At 52.7% G+C, this 25522-nt stretch overlaps 1 protein-coding gene across 1 annotated transcript; it reads left to right on the top strand.

The window, feature by feature from the left end:
• The first annotated feature begins 5590 nt into the window (after window positions 1–5590).
• On the top strand, window positions 5591–24894 carry PLEKHO2 (pleckstrin homology domain containing O2). The gene is made up of 6 exons (XM_088536455.1): window positions 5591–5651; window positions 7830–7982; window positions 12376–12492; window positions 18613–18717; window positions 20538–20636; window positions 23184–24894. Exons 1-6 carry the CDS (start codon window positions 5643–5645, stop codon window positions 24420–24422), a joined length of 1722 nt encoding a protein of 573 aa, XP_088392581.1. The 5' UTR covers window positions 5591–5642; the 3' UTR covers window positions 24423–24894.
• Window positions 24895–25522: the final 628 nt, after the last annotated feature.

The following is a 25522-nucleotide window of genomic DNA, read 5'->3' as shown; positions in this document are numbered from 1 at the left end:
CTGCAGGATCTGCCCTGCATCCCCCCCCCGGCATTGCCTCCTTCTCCTCCCAGCCCTGCTCCCAGGTTTCCCTTCCCCATCCTGTCCCTGGCTCAGTCCCTGTCACACTGGGTTGCAGCAAATGCCAACGTGGTGCAAAAGTCCAGCAGAGCAAACAGGCGGCTGAGCTGAACTTCGGCCCGCGCTGGGGCTGCGGATGAGGAAAGCCCTTCCCGGCATCCGCCTGGGAATAAAAGCAGCAGGGTGGAGGTCGGGACTTCCAGTGCGTAAATCTGACTCCTTTCCTGCAGACAAGCTCAGCCAGCCCCTAGGAACATTCTTTTAAGTGTGTATATATATATAAGAGTAGGTTTTGGCTCCAGGAAAAGCTTCCTAATGGCAATAAGAGCAGAAGCAAAATGCTCCACCAGCTGTTTGGACCCAAAGGGCGGCTTGTGCTCCCTGGCACAGCCAGGAGGTCACAGGGTGACCAGGAAATTGCCTTTGGGTCTGGCTTGTTTTTTGCAATAAAGATGCCTGGGGGCAGGAGACTCCATTTTCGCTCTTCTTCTGTGATTTGGTGGAAAGCAGAGAACCAGACAGGCAGTGAGGGAATCGCTGTGCCTGGCACTGGAGGAGCAAACCGGAGCCTCTATGGATGCTCCGCAAGCAACGAGGGGCTGCAACTCTCCAATCTGCCCAAATAAAGATCCTTTGCAGCAATCCTACAATTCTATATCTGCCCATGAAATATAGCTATAACCACAGCATGCATCAAACACACTCCTTGCGTACATGGCAATAAGCTCTGAATATAGCTAATATTTCAGCTTTGGAAGCCTGGAGTGGTCAAAGAAGGGCAGAATGCAATTTGAAAGCTATTTATTTGAAAACTGATCCTTGCAAGCTCTTTTTTAGACAACTTCAGAAGTGGAAGAAAAGAAATGGCCGTGGAAAGAAAGCAACACAAACCTGCTATTTTGGCGGGGACAGGTCAGGCCTCCCCTCTCCCTTGCATGTGGGATGGCACCGAAATGCCTGCCCAGGTCCCTGGGCCACAAGCCCATGGTGCGTGGGTGACAACGTGGGACAAGTACAGGGTCCTTGGGGCAGGCGGGGAAAACCTTGGCAGCTCGGCTGCATTTGTGTAAAAAAAGGTCATGAATTGATTAAACTGCAAAAACAAAACAGCTCTTTTCCCAGATCCCAGGCTTAGCCAAAGGAGGGGAAATTGCACCCATGCAATTAAAGCAGCAGTTTCCCAATAATTTGGAGCCACATCGGCACGTGGATGCTGACAGTGCTGCCACTGCTCCTAAGCTGGCTGCTCCATACCTAGAAAATGTGGAAAGCCTGGAAGCAACTTTTGAAGCTTGGCCAGAGCGGGTCGCACCGTGAGCGCGGTGGGAGCACGGAGGGAGCAGCCGGAGCAAAGACAAAATCCTGAGGGCTGCGGGAAAACCCATCAAGTCATTACCAAGCCATTCATTTACACCAATTAGAAAAAAAAAATTAAATAGCCACAGTATGGAGGAGCACCGGGAGATATTTCCCGGAAAGGATGAAGGGAGCATCCTTGGAAAGTCCTCCTGATATAAACTGCAAGGAATAAAGTTTGTTGTGACCCACCTGTCCCCAGAAAGCAGCTACTGAGGGATGCAACACACTCCATGTCCTGGGGAGCCCGGGGGGACCCGCATCTCTGGCTGCAAAATCCGAGTGCCCGGAAGAATTGGGCTCGGGGCAGCAGGTGCTTCCAGGAGGTGATTTCCCCTGCAAAAGGGGATTTTTCCTCCCTTTCCATAGCTTGTTATTAACCCCCACCTTTGAACCCCCCACTTGCAAGAGCTCGCTTGGCAGCGGGGCAAATTCACCCGCAAATTCGGGAGCCCCGGGCGACAGGAGGGTTTTGCTGCTCCTCAGGCACAGCTGGCACGGGGACATTTATTACATGTAATAAAGGGAATAATAAATGATGGCGCTAGTGGAGGAGCGCGGGGCTGCGGGGAAGCAGCTCCACCTAGGCGGGCGCCGAGGCCAGAGCAGCCGCTGCAGCAAAGGAGGGTGAAACCTCCCGTCCCGGCGCTGCAGAAGCTGCAGGTTCACAGGGACTGGAGCACGGGGACGAAACTGCGGTTATTTTCTTTCCAGATGAGGCTTTTGTGGAGAAGCGTCAGCTCCCGGTGCAAACCTTTCCCACCGGGGCCGCTCTCACCGTGGAGGTTTCCAGCCTCCCCCTGGGGACGAAACTCAGCAGCGATAAAAATCCGGGTGGAAAAGGACCCTTGTTGGGCTCCCAATTAGCGTAATTACAGGCAGCGTCGCGCGGCGGCGCAGCCCGAGCGCGGCCGCATTAGTCACCGGCTCCGCGGCGGCGGCAGCGGCGCTGGCCCGGCCCGGCCCGGCCCGGCTCGGCTCGGCTCGGCTCGGCTCGGCTCGGCTCCCACATGGCCATTAGTCCCCGCCAAGAGCAATTACCCTCCAGACGGGCCGAGAGGTCCGGCAGGAGATGCACAGCCCTGTTTTTAGGCTGGGAGGGAAATACTAACAGGATCTGCCTGCTGAGCTGGGGGCTGCCGGGGGCTGCAGCTTCCCAGGGGCTTCCCTGCTTGAACGTTGACTACTGCCCAGCACGCAGAAATCCACCCGGTTTTAAGGGATCTCTGTTTAACTGGATCCTGCTGAATGGCCTCATCTGAGACATCCCCAGGTTTTCCAAACACAAACTTTTCTTTCTGGCTCCTCTGTTTTTTTTTTTTTTTTTTTTTTTTTTGTGCGTGTGTGTGTGTTGTTGCATGTTCAGATGTGAAGGACACTAGATAACTAACTATTTTATTTTATTTTATTTTATTTTATTTTATTTTATTTTATTTTATTTTATTTTATTTTATTTTATTTTATTTTATTTTATTTTATTTTATTTTATTTTATTTTATTTTAATTTTTTCCCTGCCTTCGCAAGTTGGGGGATATGGTGGCTCCCCTTTCCCTAGCACCTCACGGGCTTTCTGTGCACAAAGACCGGCTTGCTCCGAAGCCTGGATCAGCTGCCCTGGTTAAATAATGCCAAAAAAAATGAAAATGTCCAAAAATAAAAATAAATGCAAAAAAAAAGGATCCTGGGACAAAAGGAGGCACTGGAGGAGAAGATGCAGCATCCTCCAACTCCCCCTGCCTTGCGCTTCTTCAAACACCACAGCCCAAGGCATGTGCTGGGGAGGGGACTGGGACAAGTGGCTCCTGTCCCCACTTGTCCCGGAGGCTCCCAGGGCAGCCGCAGGGGTTGCACGGAGGCCGGAGGAGCGCGCGGAGCCGGAGGAGCGCGCGGAGCCGGCTGGAGCACGGGGCCGGCACTAGGTGGGGATGGCAGCACGCGGCGGCTCCGGGAAGGACCCGCACGAGAGGAGGAGCGAGGGCCATGGCGAAGGCGAAGGCCGTGGCGGGAGGAAGGCCAGGGCCGCACAGCGTGGGAAGCGGAGCTGACAGGAGGAGCGGAGGGAAGAGGTGCAGGATGCAGCCAGCGGCTTCACGCTGGGGCCCACAGGCAACACAGTGAGGGAAAACGGCCCTTTCGGTAGCAGGAGAGCTGGGAAATGGCGTCTGCAAATGTCCCTGGGCTCGCTGAGCCCGGAGGTGTCGCAGGGGACAGTAAACGCTCGTGCACCCGTCACCGGGGAAAACCCTCGCGCGGGACGGGACTTGCATTCACACCCTCCCGTGCGGCTCCGGCGGGATAAGCCCTTCATGCAGGGAGTTTGTTTACCAGCACGGATGGGAAAACCCTCCTTGCGCTGCCTTATCCTCACCTGCCTCCCGTGGGGCTGCCGAAACTGGAGCATTGGGGGCTTCCGCACCAGGGATGCTCCGAGCCCACGGAGTGGAGCTGAGGCCCCACGCAGCTTCCCTGCTCCATCCCAAATGGTCATTCTCCTTCATTTCTTCTCCTCCTTTGCTCCCTCTGGGTCCCCTCTACTCCTTGGACCTCACCTGGATTTGGTGACTACTTCGGACTGCTGCAGCAATCCCCAGTTTCTGGTTGTGTCTCTCAAAGGCAGAGGAGCAGCGGAGATGCCGGGATGCTCACAGCCGGTTGGATGCTCTCCATGCTTCCCTGCATCTATATCCCTGCTTTCCCAGCACACTGTGGCTATCGGCAGTGGGAGAAGCAGCCAGGAAGGCCACGGAAAGTGTCTGAGCAGCAAGGGTGTCACCGCAGCCACCCCCAGACCGCCGCCGTCAGCGCTTCTGCATTAATTGCTGCTAATAATTAGTTGTGCGTTGTTATCCTCGGAGCTGCTTGGCCCAACCCGGCCCTTCTCACGCCTGGGAGGAGCAGGATCAGCTCGGGGCTGGTGAAGGTGGCGAGCGTGAGGAAAAGCTATTTCCAAATAAGAGCCTTTCGGATGCCCCGTGCCAGCGCGTAGAGGACCCAAAGGGTTTTAGCACCTTTAAAGCCACCACCAAGAAGGCCGGGAGCTCTGGTACCTCCTGCTTGGGAGGTTGTTCAGGGTTGAGTTCGGAGCTAAGCGGGGTCAGTCCTCGTCCTCTCCTTGCCTCCTTTGGGATAAGGATTCACCTTATCTTCCCTGCAGCAAACGACGGCAGCAAGGTTTGCAGAGGGAGGTAATGTCTTTTTTTTTTTTAGCCTGCGTGGAATAATTAGAAGAAAAACAGGTGAGCAGTTGGGTACAGGAGCCCTTTGTTGGGCCTGGAATAGCAGCACGAGTGTGTGAAGCTCCACGCGATGGAGATGGGCTCGGAGCACAACGAGCTCTGCCACTAGCAACTGTTCCCCAGGCGTGTTGTGGGCTAAGGAAGGACATGCTCCTCTGCCCGGATCCAGCATCCCGGCACTGTCATTGCTGGAGCCACACGGCCATGGGGACCCCCTCGCCGCCCCCAAAAAGCAACCCGGGGTTTTGCCGTGTGCGGCATCACGATGGCCAGGGCGCCAAGGTGGTACCTGCGAGGGATCTGCCACCGTCCTGCACCCCATCCCGCTGCCCGGGGCCCCTGCCTGACCCCAGGGACCCTTCGTGACCGTGGGGACCCTTCGGAGCTCTGGGAACCCTGCCCGACCCCAGGGACCCTGTCTGATACCAGAGACCCTGTCAGACCCCAGGTATCCTGCCCCATCCTACATTGTCCTACCCCAAACACACTGTGACATCCCAGCTGATCCCGAGGACACTGCCCCACCCCGGGACAGCGATAGGACCTTTTTTGTCCTACTGCAGAGGTCCATGAAACACCCCCAGGGACCCCGGGGTCCCTGTCTCCCCCCGGGGTCCCTGTCGCCCCGCGAGGTCCCGGTCGCCCCCCGCGCCCCATCCCCAGCGCTGCGGGCGGCGGCGCCGGGACGAGCGGAGCCCGGGGCCAGGGCCGGGGCCGGGGCCGGGCCAGGCCGGGCCAGGCGGGGGCCGGGCGGGGCCGGGGCCGGCGGGGGGGCCATCCCCGCCTCCTCGGGGCCGCGCCGGAGCCGCCGGAAACCCGGCGCTGCCGCTCGCCGCCAAGTTGCTGCGGAGGCGAGAGCCCGGGGCCCGGCCCGGTTCGACTCGGCCCGGTTCGGCTCGGCCCGGCCCGCGATGCCCGCTCGCCTGCAGCCGCGGCGGCGGCGGAGCCCGTGAGCGCCGCGAGCAGCGCCCGCCGGGGCCGGCCCGGCCATGGAGCAAGTGAGTCCGCCCGGACGGGACGGGTCGGGTCGGGGAATCGGGCCGGGGGCCGGTTCGGCGGCGCGGGGCGGGCCGAGACCCCCGCCCTCCGGCGCTGCCTTGGAGGAGTCTCAGCCCGCAGCGGCCCCGGCATCGCTGCCCACGGGCCGGGCCGGGCCGGGCCGGGCCGGGCGAGCCCCGACACCGCGTCGCGAGCGGAGGCGGGAGCGATCGGCGTCCCCGCCGCCCCGGCCACGTCCTCCGCGGTCCCCTCGTCCCCGCCGAGGTTTCGCTGCGTCGCTCCGAGCTGCGTCGGGACCCCGGTCCTGGCGAAGAGGGTCTCGGGGTGGCGACACGGGGGTCCCGGCGGCCGCGTCCCGGGCGAGCGTGGAGGCCGGTGGAGGCCGAGGACGCCCCGCGGGGGAGGCTGCGGGACAGACCCGCGCCACTAGTTGCTTTACATGAAGTTGTTGAGTTTGACACCTCGGTGCAGTCCCTGGAACTTCACAGCCACCACCCAGCTCCAGCTGCCTTGTTTTGCACGTGTGCATGTGCTTTTTTTTAGAAGACATGAAAATGTATGTTTTTGCGGGCCTTTACAATGCAGCAAGTGAAGGGCAAGGGGCAGTAGAAGTAACAGGGTGTTGGATAAAAACAAACACGTAGCTGCTCATCTTTCTCCTGGCTGCGTGTGAAGCGCTAGTGCAAGCCGGGCTGCGAGGCTGAAACTTGTGTTTTGCTTCCAATGTCACCACGATTGCGCTGCAGCAGTGACTTATGGATCATTCTGGGGATGGAGCCTCTGGCTACAGCCAGTGTCAGAGTAACCCAGTTCCTCCCTCCTTCACGTGGCCTCGCTCCACTCCAGCATTGGGTTTATTCCCGGGGATTTACACCGGTGTCAAGGATGAACTGAGCCCAGGAGTGTCCTCGACAGGGTATCTGGGCACATTCCCACACAGAGCCATATTAGCAATAATGAATTTGTGCTTTAATTTTGCTGTGCATTTTCCAATGGCCCTTCTGCCACCTGTTAGGCGAGGAAAAAAGAGTGGTAAAAATTCAGCTGCAAAGCAAAAAAACCCAAAGCCTTTGGGGATAACGGAGCGCTCGGCAGCTGCTTGTCCAGGGTTGCTGCACTAAACGCTCTGTGCAGCTCCAGCCATGCAAAACTGCTCAGAGTGAGGTTAAAGTCAGTGCCCGGTTATCTAAAAATGACATCAAAAGGGTGCTTAATCAGGAAATCAGCAGGGCTATATTTGTGCAGCAGTTGATGTTCACCGAGGTAGCGGATCGCAACTGAATTCGACTTCCTGGCAACCTCAAAAGTTGTGCTTAAAAAAACCACAGCACCCCTCATTTCCCGGAAAACTTTTTTCCTTTCACGATTTGTCGTCCCGCGGGCTGTGACCCAGCTCAGCGCGACCGGCGGCCCCTGCACCGCGCGGTGCCGATCGCGTGTGATTTGGGCCAGGCAGTGTGCAGGCGCTTGCAGTTCTTTCTTCTTCTTAGTCCACCCTGATCCTACCTGCAAAAGCCCTGCCTGGAGAAGGGAAGGAATTCAATGCCCTGGGGAAGGCATTTCATGCACACAGCGCATTTAATCTGTTTTTCCTCTCCGGTGCAAATTGCCCCTTCCGAGCAACAGCTCGGCAAGCCGCAGCTGCTGTCCGAGGGCGCTCGGTGCTTGGCAGGATCCTGGGAATACTGGGTTATCCCGGCTTCCCGCTGGAAGCTGCGTCCCGGCCGCTCGTCCCGATGCGCTCGCTCCATCCCTGCTCCCCTCTGGCCGCGGCAGCGTCCGGCACCGACTCCTTGTGCTGCACGTTGGGTTTCCCCGCGCTAAGGAACGGGCTGCAGGCCCCAGTCCGTGGGTTTACTTCCCTGTGAGGATGTGTCTCATGCAGCACTGCTGTATCCGGAGCCAGGAGAGGAGCAAGGGAAAAGGTCCCCTTGGATCGGCCAGGGTCCAAGCCCGTCCTGTCCTTGAGAGGGACCTGGCTGAGCTTTGCTCTTCCTTGCAGGACTTTTCCCTGGAAAACATCAGTCTGGTGCCACGTTTTCCCCTGGTGATCTTGGGGAAGGACTCTGGGTTTTGGGGGCTGGTGTCTTCCCTGGGGCAGCTTCCTGGAGCCCTTCACTGACTGCCTGGAAAACCCTTTTAACGGGATTCCTTCTCCCTTCCGCCTTGCCTTGCAGGATACAAAGGAGGACGCTGCAGAGAAACCCAAATCTGCTCCAACCGCGGAGAAATTTGGCTGGATTAAGAAAAGCAGCGGGGGACTCCTGGGATTGTGGAAGGATCGTTACATCCTGCTGCGCAAAACGCAGCTGGTGGTCTGCGAGGACGAGGTACGGTCCCGGCATCCCCGAAAAGAGCAGGATGAGGCCTTGGGAATCCACAGCCTGGGTCTCCCGCTCGTCCCTCCGGCCCGTTCCTCTCCAAAGGGCTTCTCCAGATATCTCCTGGAAGGTTAAATGCTATGAAGAGGAGACAGCTGCTGCCCTTTAGAGTATATTATCTATCACAAATATTTTAGCCAGTAAATATTTTGACAGTGCCATTGCCAAAAAAAAAAAAAAAGGGGGCAGGATGTCCTGTGAGAAGGACACAGAGGAAAATTTAGGGAGGAGGCAGGATCTGTGCGAGTAGTTTGGGGGGCTTAAAGGAGAAAACCGCATTGTAGGAGCCCACCTGGGGCGCTGGTGACAGCTCACTCGATGCTGGCCGGGATTTTGGGGTCTCCGGTACCTGCCGAGGGGCATAGGGTGGGATTGGGCAGCCTCGACCTCCTCCTTAAACGGGATCGGGGTTTGGACTTGGCTGCTCTTTCCCCCTCGCTCGAGCCAGCGCTGAGCAAAGGACCCCTGGGAGCCTTGTCCTTCACTTCCCTGGATAAATCGCATGCCCGGAGTTCACGGCCTCATTTGGAGCTGTTTTCAATCAAATGGGAAACGAGAGCCAAGCGCAGCCTGTCCCGCGTCTCCGGGCAAGAAGGAAAAGTGCAGGGAGCGCTCGCGGAAGCCGCCGCTCCGGCCCGGCTTCGACAGGGCTCCATCGTGGGCATCGGGGTGATGCGAAAGCAGAATTGCTGTGCTGTGTGTCAAGGGAAGCAGAATGGGGAAATATTTCAGCAGTTGCATTGCTGCGAGGGTTTCGGGAACAACAGCCCTGGCAAATGAGTTTGGTTCTCTTTTTTTTTTCCTTAAAAAAAAAATTGCATTGCCTAATATAGAAGATTTGTTATAAACGATGTAGGTTAAACGGCATCACCTCCTCCCATGCGCTACAGAGCCCTCCCACTCCCCCCAGATCCGAAACCTTTCCGGAGGAGTTAGTTCTTGCTTTGGAAATGTCACCAGGAGAGCAGGGGTGACGGAGCGGCGGCTCCGAGCGCGCCGGAGGCCCCGCGGGGCCGGAGCATCCCGGAGCATCCCGGAGCATCCGGGAGCATCCCGGACCGGCTCCTGCCAACTCTGCATCCTGCACATTCCTGGCACCTGCCTTGGGCACCTGTTGACCACCTGCAGCTCCCCAAGCCCAATGATCCACATCTACAAGCAGGACACAGGGGTTTTGTAAGGCCATGCCTTCAAAAACAGGATATATGGAGGTTCTCATTACCACAAGACAGCCTTTAAAGTAAGATTAATCCTCACAGACATTCGAAAGAAGGAAAAATCCCAATCACTTAAAGGGTTATTTCATTACCTGGGCAAAGAGAGTGGCATTTGTAACAAGCAGGCATGGTGTTTTGTTGAGGCCTGCGTATTGTGGTAACATCCTGTAATAAATTGCATCTGTGAGCTAGCATAGCTAGAAGGTCCCATTATTGTAAATAAGGGATCATGTTAATATCTATAGGCTATTAAACTGGCTTACAGCAAAGTCAAATATCTTAGGAAAGGAAATTGCTACAAAATTATCTGGGAGCACAACAGGATAGCCTGGGCTTTTGAAGGAAATGGCAATTTTCTGTACTCAGGAGGGGCCCCGTTACTGCAGAAGCGAAGCCGATCATGTTTATTACTGTATTTATCTTTGAGTAACGTGTGTTGGGGCTGCACTGCCTTCTGTGTTACAAGTAGGAAACAAAGTGTTTAGGAAAAGTGACTTGCCCCACGCCGGAGTCCGCGGTGCTGGATGCCGCAGTGGTTTTATTGGGGATGGACCTTCCTCTTCACCCAGCTCTATTGAAACAGCCCTGGAAAAAGGAGGGAAGCGCCGGGCAGCTGCAATGGGAGCATCGTCCTGCCCGGATTGGACCGGCGGGTTAGACGGGATCCCGCTCCGTGCGGAGCGCTGCCTGGGATCGATCCCGCGGCGTTTCCGGAGCTGAGCTCGCCCTTGGGTGCGCTGGGCTGTCCTCAGCGCCTCGTGCAGCCGGCGCCTTCACACGAGGTGCGAGCGTCGCCTTTGGAGACGCCGCACGTGCCGACGCGCTTGTCCTGCTCCTTCGTGGGCTCGCACGCGCTGGCCTGTTCCCTGGGCTCTGCAGTGTGAAATAAGGGGCGAGGAGGCAGTAACGGGTCTGCACGGGTGCCAAGCCGTGCTCGGGCACAGCACAGATGCTCTGTTTCAGCATCACCATCTCCTGGGACGTGCCTCTGCCCTGCTCGGGCGCAGGTTCCCCATCTTGCACAGCTTGGTCAGGCTTTTGGGTTGCTTTAAAGCAAAGCTTCCCCCAAACGCAAGCTGCAAGTGGCTGTTGGGCTACCTGGAGCAGATGGTGGGGGGAAGTCCATGTGCTTGGGGTCTCCGTGCGCTGCTGTGCTCGGAAATTGGGTGTTTTCCTTGTTATGGCCGTGGCTCCCTCCGCCTGGGTCCTCCTGCAAATGAGCTTAGACTCAGCTAAGGAAGAAGCCTCTGTGCTGCTGCAGACCCAAGTGTCAGCACAGGATGTACCTGCACTGTGTGCTGGTGCTTAGGGATTTTTTTAAATGTGTATCCTTCGATGAAGAAAAAAGCCTGGTAGGCAAAGAGTCTATAGCGAGCAGGAGGATCCACTCGGTGTTTGGCTTCCTCGGTCGGGTAGTTAATACCTGCGTTTCTGCACTGGTAAAGTGATAGCGAGTTATACCCGAGTTGAAATTACTGAAATGCTTTGAGCTCCCCAGATGGAGGAGGAAAGTATTATTTCAGGCAGTCTAGGCATTTGGCAGTGCAGGGAGGGTCAGAGCTATTAACGTGTATCTGTGAAAAGACCTTTTCACATTGGAGATCCAACTTTCAGCTAAACAAAAACTTCGGGGGGTTGTGCTCCTCTTTTTATCAACTCTGCATCCAGAAAAGTGTAGGGCTTCCAAAAAGCCCTAAGTCTTGCTGCTGTCATTTTCAACACAGATCATTTGTGCACAAACTCCCTATTTTTTTCTTTCCCAACCTAATTGTATTTATGATTCTTTGGTGAAGCACATGCACTAATATACAAAGGTATTCAGTAATTTTCTTCAGAACGGCCAAACAAGTGAGACACACACTTGCTTAAGGGCCTGCCCCATGAATAGTGAATGAAGTTGTTTTCCTGAATTAAACAGTGAGTGTGTTTTTTCCATACTGGGATTTTAAGTGTCTTATTGATTGTCCATTACAGCAAGTAGGAAAGCAATTTAGGAGAAAAATCCTCAAATCTGTAAAAGGAAAGAGAAGAGAGGCCTGAAGGGAGCTCCACATTCCCTGGTGATAACCCCAGCTTCCCTGGAAGTCACCTGGATGCTGGCGGCCACAAAGACATTTTTTTCCCTGCTAGTTTTACCCTCTTGCTCGTATGCATTTCCCCCCGGTTTTCCACTCACCTTCACCTACTCAGCGTTCAGTGAAACAAGAGGTAATATCATTAAAGTAATAAACCTAAATTAGATCCAGACATCCCTGAGCGGCTCAGAGCTTGCTCTGCATCCTGGGCAGGAGGGTTAGAAGCCCCGAGCTCCGTGCAGTGACCAGTGGCGAGCAGAGGAAATTCCCCGCAGCCCACTTCCCTCTCGGCTCCCCATTCCCTGCCTCCAGCCTCGCAGCGACTTCCTGGCTCCGACACATTTCCTCATCCTACACCCCTCCGCCGCTGCAGTAAAAATACTAATACCCGCGGGCAACGGCTCAGGAGTGGCCCGAGGTTTTGATTTAGGATGGTAGTAGGTTCATGAGACGCGCCGGCTGTGATGCTTTAGTGGCAGGAGCCGCTCTGCAATCCCCACGCTGCGGCTTGGTGCAAAACTTAGCAAAAAAGGAGCTCGGGTTTCCTCTGGGCTGCTGTGCCGCTCGTTATCTGCGCAGGGCTGCACTGCAATTGCTATTAAAGGAAGGAGAGGGACGGTGCCGAGCCGAGCCGCGCGCGGCGGGTGGAATCCCAGCTATGCCGCTGCGGGAAGCAGCCAAGCTCGTGGCGAGGGGGAGATACCCCAGGGAGAAGAGAGGCTGCCGGGAGCCTCGTGCCGGGCGCCAGGGCAGGACGAGGGCCAAGGAGCCTCCTCGCCCTGGCCCCTGGATGAGGAGGTCACACAGAGCCTGGGGTAACTGCCCAAGCGTGTCCCTTGCCCGGCCGCTGCAGAGCAGGAGCCACAAAACAGCGGGTTTTCTTAGCGAGACACCGGCCTGAGTTACCAGGAGGTCGCAGCCTGCACGCAGATTATTTTTAAGGCAAAGGAGCTTCCGGACAGATGCCATAGGAAGACACGCTGTGTTTGATGGTAGATGATTGATTCCAGTGCCTTCTGTTTGTAACAACATTTCCTTCCCTCCCTGCAGGACGAACAGAAATGCATAGAAACGGTGGAACTGGAGAGTTACGACAAGTGCCAGGAGCTGCGTGCGCTGCTAAAAAGGAAAAACCGTTTCATTTTAATCCGCTCCCCCGGTAAGAAGGTAGGATTGCCTTTCTCTTCACCCTAAATCCCCAAACGTGCCCCCAGAGCAGGTGCTTTGGGAAGGAAAGGCTCCGGGCTCTAATGGCATGGCAGCTGGAAAGCAACGCTCTACAGCGATGAGTCTGCACCGTGTGCGAGGAAGACGCTGCCGTCTTCCTCCTTGGGACAGGGAAAGGTCTTCCCATTCCTTTGCCTAAATTCCAGTGAAATCAGTGCTCCTAGTCTGCGCTGAGACAATTCCTGGGTTGGAAACATCAATCTGAGAAAGTCCTGTGCTAAACTGCTTGCACCCAAACATTTCGTAGAAAGAAAAGGTATATTTTGCAGAATTCAGCAAACTCTACAACCTTGGGTTCCTGGTTATATGCAATACTCAATTACCATGCTGATGTTGCAAAAAAAAAGGTTATACATCGCCTGAGCGCTGACTCTGTAAGCAAGTGCTCCCTGCTTCCCATGTAAGCTCCTCATTACCACTCAGTTTGGAAAGTCCCCTTGATTCCTACTTACAGATTATTCAATTCAGCATCTTTATGGGCTGGGGTGTTTCTGTCGTTGGTTTGAGGCATCTCACATTTGATTTACATTCTAATTTCCATGTGATATTATTGGCCTAAGAGATATTATTCCAGCTCCCCATGCAGAACTAATAGGTTGTGAAGGACAAAACATATTAATTTCCAACGAGAATATGAACAGTCCAAAATGCCAACTTGCGTGCACCCCCTTAGCTCCATTTTGTTCAAATAAATGGAGAATGTTTAGTCATTATTGTCACTGTTGCTTATTCTTTCCTTGCAGTCACTTAGTGTTTATTCATGTATTAGTGCACCCAGGGCCCAGCTGAGTTCAGAGCATCACGTGCTAAACTCCCCTCGAAACAAAACAGGGACTGTCCTGTCCCAAAACACACACGTGGACCAGGCCGGGGGGTAAATGATATTTGTTTTGCCAGTGGATCCAGCCTGCGTCAGGAAAAGAAGTGAAATTAGGCAGCACACGTAGGTAGATGGGAGATGCCAGCCCTGTGGTAGGGAGCTCCAGCACTGGGACACAAGAGCTGTGAGTCTCTCCAGGTCAGGGGAAGTTTAGCATTTATTTCACAATAATATCAGGCCTAGATTGAAAGCGCCTAACCCTGCTGGGCTTGGTGGGCTTCCTTCGTGCCTACTTTGTGCCATTTGTGTCCACATCTTGTCCCAGGGAGGCTAGAAAAAGCCGTGTGCTCTGGGATGGGGGACGTGGCCTGTGTTATTATCACCTGCAGACACGTTACTATCAGGGGCAAGGGGTAAGAGCTGCATATGCTTCTGCACTGATGCACAAATCAATGAATGGGGGAGCTGGTCCTTGACCTTTCACGTCTTGCTGGGAGAAAGATGCACCTAAAATCTGCACCAAAAGGTTAATTTCCAGCTTGTGTCATGCTGGCATGTTTACAGCTCCCAGGCTAGTCATGCTAAATGGAAACCTAGATAGAGGCCACCTTTTATAAGGCATTTTTAAATGAAAGGAAAGGCTTTTATAAATGAAGTCTCCTGTTTGCAGCTCCCCTCCTACCCTGCTTTTGGCTAGGAAGCCGGTAGGGGTGTTGACACACAACATACTTTTGCAGTATCTTGCACACAAGATACTTTTTGCAGTTAAAATGGGCTGCAATGAGGAGGCCAGTGTACACAACTGTCCTTCTTCTGTTTTGGAACTGCAGCTGTGGCCATATACACCAGCCAAACATTTTCCTTTTGGGCAGACTCGCTGCCATCCGCAGCGTGTGCAGCAGCTCCAAGTCACGCAGGGAGCTGCCTTGCCTGGCCCTTCCAGGCCTTGCTGAGGGTCTTTGTCCCCTCTCTTGCTAGGGAATGAAGGCAGCGAGTGAGTCTGGGATTTACAAGGCAGCTGGGAAAGGCTATTTCTATTTCAGCATGCAAATGGGAGTTTCCCATTGAAAGCAAGGGGGACATTTTCAAAGAGCAGGTAGGAAACCAGAAACTTTTTTGGACAGTCTGAAGGATCTGTGAGCTCCACATAGCTCTGCTTTCAACGCATCAGACAGCTAAAACCCCTCTGCAGTTAGAGCTGCACCTGAATAAATAAATTGCCTTGCTGAAAATGACCTTTGATGGGAATACCCCAGGCTCTGGTCCCACCAGTGGGGTTTTCATCGAGCTGTCACAGTAGGAGCACGTCGCTCCTGCTTCATCTTCTTGTGCAGCCAAAACCAAGCACTGTCCCAAGGAAGCTGGATGTTTGCAAAAGACCCGCTCTCTTTAGAGATTTCAAATGCTTCATTCCACCCACAGCAAGTAAATGAAATCTGCTGGATACAGAGAGCTGCGGGGAGAACTTGTAAGAGAGGGCAGCAACCTTGGCTTGGAGACTTGCAAATGTGCTCCCGCTGCCGAGCGTGATGCCTGGTGGAAATTGCCTGGAGACTGCAGGGATTGGCACCAGTCTGGTATTCAGCAAGTCTGAAAACCACCAGCCACAGGCCAGAAGAATAGGGAAAATGGGAAGAAAGAGGGTAGTAGTAGGGAAAAGAAGTCTCTGAGTAAGGATTTCTGCTTCCCACAACTCTGTTGCTGCACAAACTCAGCACTGTGTTTAGGGGGTGCTTTCCAGTGCCCACCTCTGCCTCAGTTGATGTTGGGGGTACCTGCAGCTTCCTTGCTGGGGGTCCAACGCAGAACCTGCAACAGGTTGTAGTGAGGCACATCCATCCCATACACCCAGTCTGCTCCTGGCAGTGCCCAGGCTGAGCTTGGCTGGGATATTTCATTATTCCCAGTGATGAGGTGGCTCCCAGTTCAGCTGCAGGAAACAAAGCGGGACAAAAATGCCCTAATGGGCAATCCCTTGGCTTCTGTCTCTCCATCCATGATCTGACCTGACTAGAACAGCCACACAGAAGAAGGCAGGAGATGACTTCATGCCTGGGAACACCCTTCCATACAGCTTGTTGCTGGAAGCAACCAAAAGTCAGCAGAGAGGAACCCTCTCCTAAGCCAGCCCTGAGTAGTTCACACTCCAATTTAGCCCAATTCCAGTGGCACCTGAAGCCAATACCCAGCTTTGCACTGAAACAGCTGAAGTCCAGGCACAGGTTTGGGTCATTTCACTCTGCAACAGATCAGCAGCATCTAGTAGGAAAGATGAGCTAGCATTGGGAAACGTCCTCCGCTGCACCAGTACCGTTCTCCAGAGCTTGTCCATGAAACCACCCAGTGCAGGGAGGACCTGCTGGCCCTGGGGGCACATCTGGAAAGCAGAGGCAGCAGAGCCACGAGTCCGTCGCTGCTTGAAGAGCGACGGTGACGCTGAGCGGACGTGGGGCGAGCAGGGAGCTCCGTGCGCTCCGGGGTGCTGGGTGACAGCGTTCGGGGCCTCCTTCGTCCCGACGCAGCCGCCGGGTGACTCAGCAGGGCCGCCCGCTCCGCGCCGAGCTCTGCAGCGGCTTACAGTAAATTGCACACATGGACTCAGGGCTCGCAAGCGGTCACTATTGCGTTACCGCTTGCCAGGACAGCTTTTCCTGGCACACCAGGCTGCTGCTTGGGTCATGACTCAGCCCCAGAGAGAGCAAACGTCTTGCTTTTCGGCTTTGCATTAGGTGTCACAGCCTTTCCGCCTAAAATTGCTGCTGGAGAAAAGACCCCGCCTCAAGTTGCATGGGATCCATCCGCCTCCCAGGTGCATCCTCTGGTAGTGGTGAATGTTCAGATGAGTCTAAAGACGCAGACAGGCTGCCCCTTCTGCATCCCGGGCAGGAATCCCTCGCTCCGACAGCGCTCGCGGAGGTTTCCGAAGGGCAGCGCGGGCTGCCAGGGCTCTGCCAGGCAGCGCGGCAGCTCAGCCGCTCACAAGGAGGGCTTTCTCCTAAGCTTTTGTAATCGCCCGAGCTCAGGGGCAAAACGGTTTCCAAACAAAAAGAAGTTTTTGAGCGCGCACAAAGACGGGGCTGCTGGGGCTAAGCCCAGCCCTGGCCGCGGGCTGCGCTCCGCGGCCCGGCCGTCCCTCTGCGTCCGCACAAAGGGCTCTTTCTCCGGAGCGGAGCGCTGTGCCCTAACCTCTCCTCTGGGCTATTAGGGAGACGTGCGGGCCTCGTCACCTCGCATGCGGGCTAATCGAATAAATAAGCTTTCCGCAACTTGCTGCTTAACCCCCCTGCTTGCCATGCCGGTTGGGAGGGTCGTGCACGCTGTCAAACCACTCTCTCCTCGCTGCTATGAAGGGAGGAATAAATGTAAAAAAGGAAGGGCAGGGGTTTCTGGCTAAACAGTAGGAGGGGGTGTAAGGAGATGAGGGTTTAGGTCTGCAGAGTTTCTGACGGTTCCACGTTGGGCATGGAGCATCCCAGTAGCAGGATGCACTGGGGCTCTCACAGCACAGGTACCGGTATAAGAAGTTGCTGAGACCTGCGGGTCCGGGTGCCGTCAGCCAAGAGGACAGGACCATCAGTCACTTCATTTCGTACCTCATTTCCTACATTCGCCCTCATTTCATATAGTCTGAAGGTCCGACCCTGCTGTGCTCCTCCCAGATGCTACCTCATGGCTCAGTATTTCCTGATTTTTTTTTTTTTTTAAGCAGCCTTAGGACATTATGCACAAAAAAGGTTCTGTGCTCTCCTGGGCAAGCTACTTTCACCACGCTTTTTATTGCTTGTGTTCTCATTTTCTGCATTTCTGATTTCAGAATGTTCTGAGTGCTACAACTGCTCACAAAGGCAAGAGGAAAGTGCAGAATATAGGCTGCTAAATGCCCTGAAAAAAAAAAAAGGCCCAAAGACCTTTTTTGGATGAGCCTCTCCATAGCTCATCTCCCCATCTGTGAGAGAGGGAGAATTTCAGATGCTCTGAAAAGTAATTTGTGAAGCCCCCAGATATCGCAGTGATGAGCAGCAAGGAAAAGGTCATTGGGGAATCAGTAATTCTGTCTTCAGGGCAGGGCTGAGCAGAAGCACAATCAATAAGACATACTGACCCATTGACCGGTGAGGATAACACCCACTGTGGGATAACTCAGGAATAAGTCATGTCGCTGGGGACAGTGACACGAGGAACATGCACAGCAGGCCGAGCTACGGCCACCCAGGCAGGTTTGGGATTGTCTTATTTTTCAGTACTCGGTTTTGCAACTTTAATCGGGTTCTTTTGCGTAAGAATATTTCTGTGTGCGTGTGCAGTGTGGATTAAGGCACTACAGAGAGCTGCTTGGGTCCAAGCCAGGCTATCCCAAAGCCCCCCGTGAGGTGGAGGTGAAACTTCTGAAGTGCCCCTGGGGTGGAAGCTGCCTAATACTGCTGAAGCACTCAGAAAACACAGCAGTGAAGTACGGAACACCCTAAATGCTCTCGTGATGTGGTCAATAAGAGATTCAAAACACTGAGCTCAGCTCAGGACAGGGCACACAACCTCCCGTTGTTCTGGTCCTTATTTGTGTTGCAGGCCTCTTGCCTCTTCTGGCCTCTTTTTCCCTTACTCTCAGCTGTTCTGAATCCAGAAAACGTATGTCTATAGTGTTTGCTGCTTTATATTCTTCATTCACAAGCAGAAGAAAACGCAGTGTCTGTGCTCGGCAGGGTCGGGTTAGCGCAGCCCAGGGCAGAGCCCCAGATCCCGGTCTCGGTTCCTTCTGCAGCAATAGGGAAGCAAGCAGCACCCATTGCACACTGCTTTCCTAGGGCTCTCTGCTTGGGGAAGTTGGAGATGGAAGTATCTTATTGCACCTGAAAACAACAAAAAAAAACGACTTAGACTTTCGGTCTAATTCCCTATACAGTCTGGCTCTTCCCTGCATAAACAACGCACTGCTGCTCTAAGAGCTTTTCCATGCATTTTGCAGAGGGAGGGAACTCTTACTTTCTTATTACTTTAATTACCAGTTGCAAAAAAAAAAAAAAAAAAAAAAAAAGCTACAGCAACAAGCTGTTCAGCATAACAAAATTCGGTTCGCTGAAGTGAAGTACTTGCCAAAGCGCAAAGGAATCTCTAGTTTAAACACAGGATGGAACTGGATGTTATATAAGAAACTGAGGTGGTGTATGTAGAGCAGAGAGCTACCTCTGTTCTTGACAAATAACGCTGAAGCAAAATTCTCCACTTCTTCTCCACTCTTGCAGGTTCATGATATCAAATTTCAAGCACCAACTTTGGAAGAAAAGGAATCCTGGATAAAAGCTCTTAATGAGGGGATCAATAGGGGCAAAAACAAAATATTTGATGAGGTAAGACAAACTGTTTTGAACCCTACGTTTTTCTGTGTCGGTTCTCATTCACCGCTTTTTTAGCTATGGGCAGATCTTGCCCCCCACCCCAAGCTGCTCGTCCTTCCTGAGTGCCAGTGACCCCTCTGCCGGCTTTTCTGCCTCCAGTTTGGAGAGGAATCCAGTGGAAAGTTACTCCTTGGCTTCTCCAAGCATCTTCTCTCTAAGGCTTTGGCCAGACCTGCCCAGCTCCCAGCACTCCCAGATTCCCCTCTCATCCCGACAGGAGGAAGTTGCACCTCTTGGATCTTGCCATAATCCTGCTTTGCTCCCCATTAGCCTGTCGCCAGCGCCGAGCTGAACCAAAGGAGCAGCCTCTGTTCTTGAGTCATCTCAGCAGCAGAAGGGAAGTGCACAAAACCACCAGCATGGGAATGACACCAGAAGACATGGGCAGGGTGACCAGGGGACAAAGAGATCAGCAAGGGCTGTTTAGCAAAGGAAACCAGAGCTAATCGGCAAGATCTGTTCAGCAAGGGAAACCAGAGCAATGAGTAAAAGTTTTGAGAAAAGGGCTCAGTGCTGCAGATGCGCTGCTAGAGATCACAAACTGCCCAAGCCTGGGCTGGCGGCCGGAGCTCGGAAAGGCTCCCGAGGAGGAGGGATCCCTTGCTGGGATCAGCAAGGAGGAAGCGATGGCTCCAGCTATATCATGGCAACTCGAGCTCCTGTTTAGGGAATCCAGGCTTTGCTTTTACTCCACACGGGACAAACGCTGGAGGAGAGGCTGGAACGTGCTCTGCCTGTGCCCAGGCAAATGGCACTGCGGGTCGGGTTTTTGCCGGTGACATGGTGTGGCCCTTGGGCCCGGTGGGAAGCAGCACGTGGAATTAAATGGATGATGTTACCAAGCGCTCAGCAGCCGGGTCCTTCTCACGTTACTGCGGGCGGGAGACGCCCGGTCCCGCAATGCGGAGCTGGGTGGGATCCGGGGTCACCTCCCTTCCCTGCAGCCCCCGAGGCTGTGCTTCTTACACGGACCTGGAGAGAGCAGCCTCTAATTCCAGCTAATTCCCGGAAGAATCAGACCTTAGATTTAGGTTTTCTGCACAGACTGGGCACAAGCGAACGGCTCAAGCGCTCAGCTGGCTTGGATTAGCTGTTCTCTGCTGAAAGATTCGCTGTAAAACTGCCCTGCCATATCAGAGCTAGGGGTTGGGAGCTGTTTTTCCTCTTGAATCCTTATTTGACCCTTGCCAGCTTTCCTGCCTGTTAATAAATTTGTTAATTCAGCCACAGTTGCAACTAATCCAGGTCACTGCTCGCACCTTCTATTCAGCCTCTGCAGTCGTTAGAGCCGTTCAAGGGAAGGTCCGTGCTGACGAACTGCTGATACGGTTCACAGTGAGGTCACGGTTATTGATGGGCTTTCACCTCCGAGATGATAAACTCGGTCTCCGTGCGGTGCTCCGGAGGGATGCTCCCAGCCTCCCGGATGCTGCATCGAGGACAGCAAAGCTCTCGTGTCCTCCCTGGGCTGCGCTCTCGGGAGAGGCGAGGTTAGCGGGCGCAGAGCGCTCAAGGTTGGACCTGGAGGGTGTTTTAGGGGGGAAAAGCTCCCCGCGGGATGGATACCTGCAACATCCGTCTCACACACACAGGGGTTTGCAGACAAGACCATGACGGAGGTCCGAGGTGGGGAGCGTAGTGGGGAAATATTCCAAAGAGTCACTGGATGCAATCGCTGCTCCCCATTCTGCACGACAGGGAGAACTTTAGTGGCGCGTCTTGGAGAAATTAAGCTTCTCTTTTTCCCTCCCTCCTCGTCCCCCCTTCTAAAGGTGAAGGTAGACGAGAGCCTTTCCTTGGACCACGTCACGCGGGACAGAGTGAAAATGACCCAAGGACGGAGGCCCCCCACGAGAAGCCACCTGAAGGAGGTAAGCGGCACCGGGCAGGGGTTCTGCAGCACCCGAAGGCAGACATGGGGTGAGCAACATCCTCCCGGGACCAGCAAGAGCCTGAGCAGGCCCTTCCTTCCAGGTACATCCACATCCCCAAGGAAAAACCCAGGTGCGTTTCCCAGCTCGCCTGGGAAACAGCCTCCGCTGGGAAAAACACCCCAGCGGCTCGGAGAAATCGCCGAGCTCCCGCAGATGTGTAGCTGCTGCAGCACGTTATGATATATTTAGCTTTCCATAACTCACGAGCTGCCTTGTTGTCTGCCGAGAGCCACTGCAGTTGCACTTTAATCAGAAGAGACCGAAGCCCCAACTATATTTATTTTCTAAGAAGCGATGATTTTGTAGCTGTGATGGTCTGAAGGTGCAACAACTGCTCGGTTTGTGGGAAGAAGCTATACGTTTTATTTAACTAACTGGAAAAAGCAGAGACGCTTTCGGGCTTACAAACTCTTCGTTAGGTCTGAAACAGAAACCATTATTCTCCAAAGCAGTGTTACAGACTAGCCTGTCTGTTCTTTGCTGCTTTTCTGGATCTGTCACTTTAAAAAAAAAAAAAAAAAAGGGAAAACAAAACACCACAAAATAAACCTGTGGCTTATTTCTATGGGAGATTTACTAATAGGCAATTCCTGTGATTTATGAAGCAGTTTGTACAAAGCGTGTATTGATATTTTAGAAGAGGATTAAGCCAACCCAGTGAAGGTTTTAACTCAAAACTTCTTTCTTCAAATACCCCAGACTGACTTAAGTGCAGCATTCAGATGACCCTAATTCAGACAATGAGACAACCAAAAACTTCTTACTTTGCATAGAAATTGAGGGAAAGTGTCTTTTCTGGAGGAATGCATAGGAATAAATCAGAAATTCCCATCCATCCTTCCAGAAAACAACAGAACAAAAAGAAAAACAACAAAAGCAGCAGCAATAAAGCATGGATTCTCTGTTATCTAGTATGAGTCTAATATCTAATATCTAATAAAGCAGGAAAGCATTCCCAAGGCCCTAGTAAGAGTTCCCCTACTTAGCTCAGTATTTTCAGGAGATATCTCAGACATTACTATCTGTAAGGCCTCTTGCTTTTAGCCAAATACAGGGAAATTGGCTTACAGATTCACAAGCAGGAAGCAAGGAAAGGGAAGGGATGGGGTCTGCAGAACAACAGGTACTTCAGTTGTTCTAGTCTTATGGTCTGCAAGAGATTTCAGCTCTTTTAGAGCAGAAATTCCAGAATTCCTGCTGCAATATTACTGCTTGCCATGTTCCACACCCTGCGTTTCATCTCCTACCACTGCCCTCACCCCGAAGGACTTGCTGTTTTTAAGTGTTAATATTTCAAATTGAAAGAGGTCCCATGTGAGCACAGGAGACCGAGAACATAACATGGGAGTTGGTGTCGAATCAGATGGAAACCCCTAACTACTGAGCTGCTCTCAGAGACATTATTGGGGATAATTTTATGGTCTCTGTGTGGATGAGGAAATAAGACACAGTGCAGGGTCTTTGCTAACTCCATCTCTGTAATACAACCACCTTTCTGCAGCAATGTGCAGACAGAGGGTGGTTTGAAGGAGTAACTGGCTGAGCTTTAGCCTCAGTAAGACAGTGATGGCATCAGGCTGGAAGAAGCAACCAGAAGGCAGGGAGCATTGCATTAGTACCCAAGCACTCCCAATGTACACTGACTTGTTTTATCTGTTCAATGCTTTGAACAGTCTCAAAAGCAGAAAGCAGTCAAGCTTTGGGCAGGCACATGCCCAAATGAGGGGACTAAAAGATGCAGCCACCCCAGCATGAAGAACCCAAACCTGGCAGAGCTGACTGCTCGTAAGGGAGAGGAAAGAAGAACCAGTTTCTCAGCGCTGCTCTTAAAGGAAGTAGTAAAATAAATTCTGCAGTGAGGTCCTAGTTTTTGACTGCTTGTGGTCATTGGCTTTGATACTCGTGCAAGTTGCTGCACTATCGGTCAGAAAATAGCTCTGCAGCTCCTGACAGTCACCAAATGTGGTGATCTGGAGAAGAAGTGGGGGTAGCAGAGGGACGCGTGTGCCTCACTCGATGCTTTAGAGGTTTGCTGCAGTGTAAATGCCTTGACCCAACGTTCTTTTCTGTGGGATGGAATTTTTGGACCCAGGATTGTCACAGCTCGTTGTATTTTGGCATATCAGATCTCACTGGGTTTCACTTAGTAGATTAATGCTAGCAGAGGTTGCTAGTGCTGTTGGAAGGTTGCACAGGGTGATGCTTTGTGGAAGTAGCTAAAGCTCCTTGAGCTACAGAAAAAGCTGCTCTTTCGGGTGTCACGTTTGCTATCAGCCAGATGTTCCTATTTTCAGTTTTGACAGATGTAAGTATAAAAAAGAGATGGATGTGTGAAATAGCAGTCCTTCCCCTTCACTTCACAGCTTGAGTTTCATGCTGGAATCATTTGTACCACTGCATCCATAGCAATTCTTTGAAGTTACAGAATTGAGCATGGAATTGATGGTGGGATAGAATCTGAACAAGCTTTCCCTTGTATTTCAGGCTGCCAAGGCAACATCAGATGGTATCCTGAGACTAGATCTCGATATAGTGGACAACGGACCACCAAACTTGGACTCCACTATCAGCGAAGGTGACAATCCTCTCCCTGAGAAGGACACTCCAAAGCCACCTATGCCACCTACAAAACCCACTGGCACAAAAGAAAAACAAGATGCAGAGAATAATGTTCTTGACCAGGAACATAAAAAGCCTTTGTCCCCTCCATTGCCCCCGGATAAGAAGCTTAAGGAAAGCCTAGCATCGAAGGAGAGTGCCAATGCCACGGAAGAGGACTCTGTTAGCACTGAGGAGAGTGCAGAAGGACCCAAAGCACCAAGTGAGGAGGACGGGGAGACCCTCACAGAGGTCAGCAATAGGAGCTCAGGAAAAGCTCCAATTCCTCTTCCTAAGAGCGTGCCAGACAAGCTAAAAGTGACTTGGGAGCAGCCAGTCCCTGAGCCCAAAACTACAGAAGACTTGAAATCATCAGGAGATGGTAGCGAAGAGAATCTGGAAGAGATTGCCACTGCAGATGTGGCCAAGCCTGTTGTTCCTCCTAAGGTTCTGTCAGAAAAATTTTTAGCCACTATAAACTCCAGCCAGGGTGACCTGGAAGCTGCAGGTTTGGAAGACCTGGAGTCTCACAGCTCCAGTCCCCCTGTGAATGGGATCAAAGACAGTGAAGAAGCAGAGGCCACATCCCCAAAAGCTGAAACTGAAGAAGGAAATGAGAGAACCGCTGAAGAGAAGGAACAGCAAACATTAGCAGAACAGAGAGAGACTTCCTTAGCTACAGAAACAGGCCATAAGGGTGTAAAAGTGACTACTGAGAAGAAAACATCTGTTGAAAGCCCTTCAGCTCTCAAACTTCGCAGTTCTTCTTTGGGAGACTTGCTGTCTGATTCCAAAACTGCACAGGGAGCACCTACAGGCCCAGGTTTCCCCAGGGTTTCCCATCGCTGCATTGCTGAAATGGAGGAGAAGGTTGCCAATGAAAGGGAAAAGACAGAAAAACTTCTGCAGAAGGTTTTACGAGGAGGGTTGGAGCAGGCCCAGGGGGAGAACGGCCCCCCGGTGCTGGCAGAGACGTTGCTCAATGAGGCAGTGGAGCAGCTGCTGCAAGCTACGCAAGTCTTGCAAGAAATTAAAGATTTGGGAGAACTGAAAAAAGAAGGAACAGAGACACAGAAAGGAAAGCAAAAGGCTCTAGTGACTCTTTATAGGAGAAGTGCTCCCTGACACACTCTTCGGACAGACTTCTTTCTGAAAATCAGAGCTAAACATTTGCCATTTATGATTTGTACCATTGCTAGGCCAGTGTTAAAAAGGTGGTGTTTTGCTGTGCGCACACCGTGTTTATGGGACAGAATTGAGCTTTCAGTTATAGCATCTTTCTCTCTTTCTTCATGCTGTATATCGTAGCCCAGTTCTAATCCTCTTAGCACAGCAGAAGGTTACAGGACATAGAGCAGTTACGAAAATGTGAATGTTCTTTAAGGACTTGGTCCAAAGTCCTTTCAAGTCAATGGATCAAGCCTTAAAAAACACTGGTAATTAATCTGAGGCAGATTTTTGAAAGGACCACAAAATGGCTATTCTAGCAAAAGCCCTTGTTTATCTGTATTTACAGACATGCCAATACCCAGATTACACTGGCACCTGTCTGGTTTTGCCAGTTAAATCATTAAAGGAGAAACCTTGTCAGAGGTGATTTTACTAGCTGGTTCACTTGCTGGTGAGGTTTCCTGGACCACCCGGACCAGTGACATCTGGGAATGTAAAGATAAATGGCTTAATCTTCTCCAAAGCTACTCACAAAACCACATCCACGGTTAACAAGTGACCTCACGCAGAGGCAAACACCACTGGGCAGCTCCTGCCTGCAAGCAGAGCAGCTGCACAAGGACACTCCTCTGGTTCTGGCTGTGCGGAGCTTTAGGTGTTTGCTAAGCACCGTGTAAGCGAACGAAAATCTCAATGCATCCTTGCCAGGCAAGTATTAATTGTTTCCAATTCATTAATAGGGAAACAGAGGCAAAGATGCAGGGCAGGTTACACTTAGCCTCAGGGGGAGTACATTATAGCAGTGCAACACATCTATTTTTAAAGAATATAGCTATCTGATGAGTTCCCTTGTGATAGTTGGAGCAATTAGCCAGATGTTTGGAGAGCCTGTGTCCAGGAGATCCCAGGGATCTGCCTAGGAGAGCCTGCCTAGCTCATTCTTTAAGGATATGTTTCCCTTAGCTGTAGGCTGTCTCTGCATTGCCTTGGCACGTAGTGTGCATATCAGGCAAGAGCTCTCGATGAAATCCCCCCTATTATTTTAAGTTTCCTAC

The sequence above is a fragment of the Tinamus guttatus genome, unplaced genomic scaffold, assembly GCF_059628265.1.
Source record: "Tinamus guttatus ecotype Peru unplaced genomic scaffold, ASM5962826v1 Tinamus_guttatus_pri_ptg000004l, whole genome shotgun sequence".
In the NCBI taxonomy this organism is placed as follows: domain Eukaryota; kingdom Metazoa; phylum Chordata; class Aves; order Tinamiformes; family Tinamidae; genus Tinamus; species Tinamus guttatus.
Note: the sequence above shows the minus strand (reverse complement) of the source record. Positions and strands in the feature narration are given on the sequence as shown.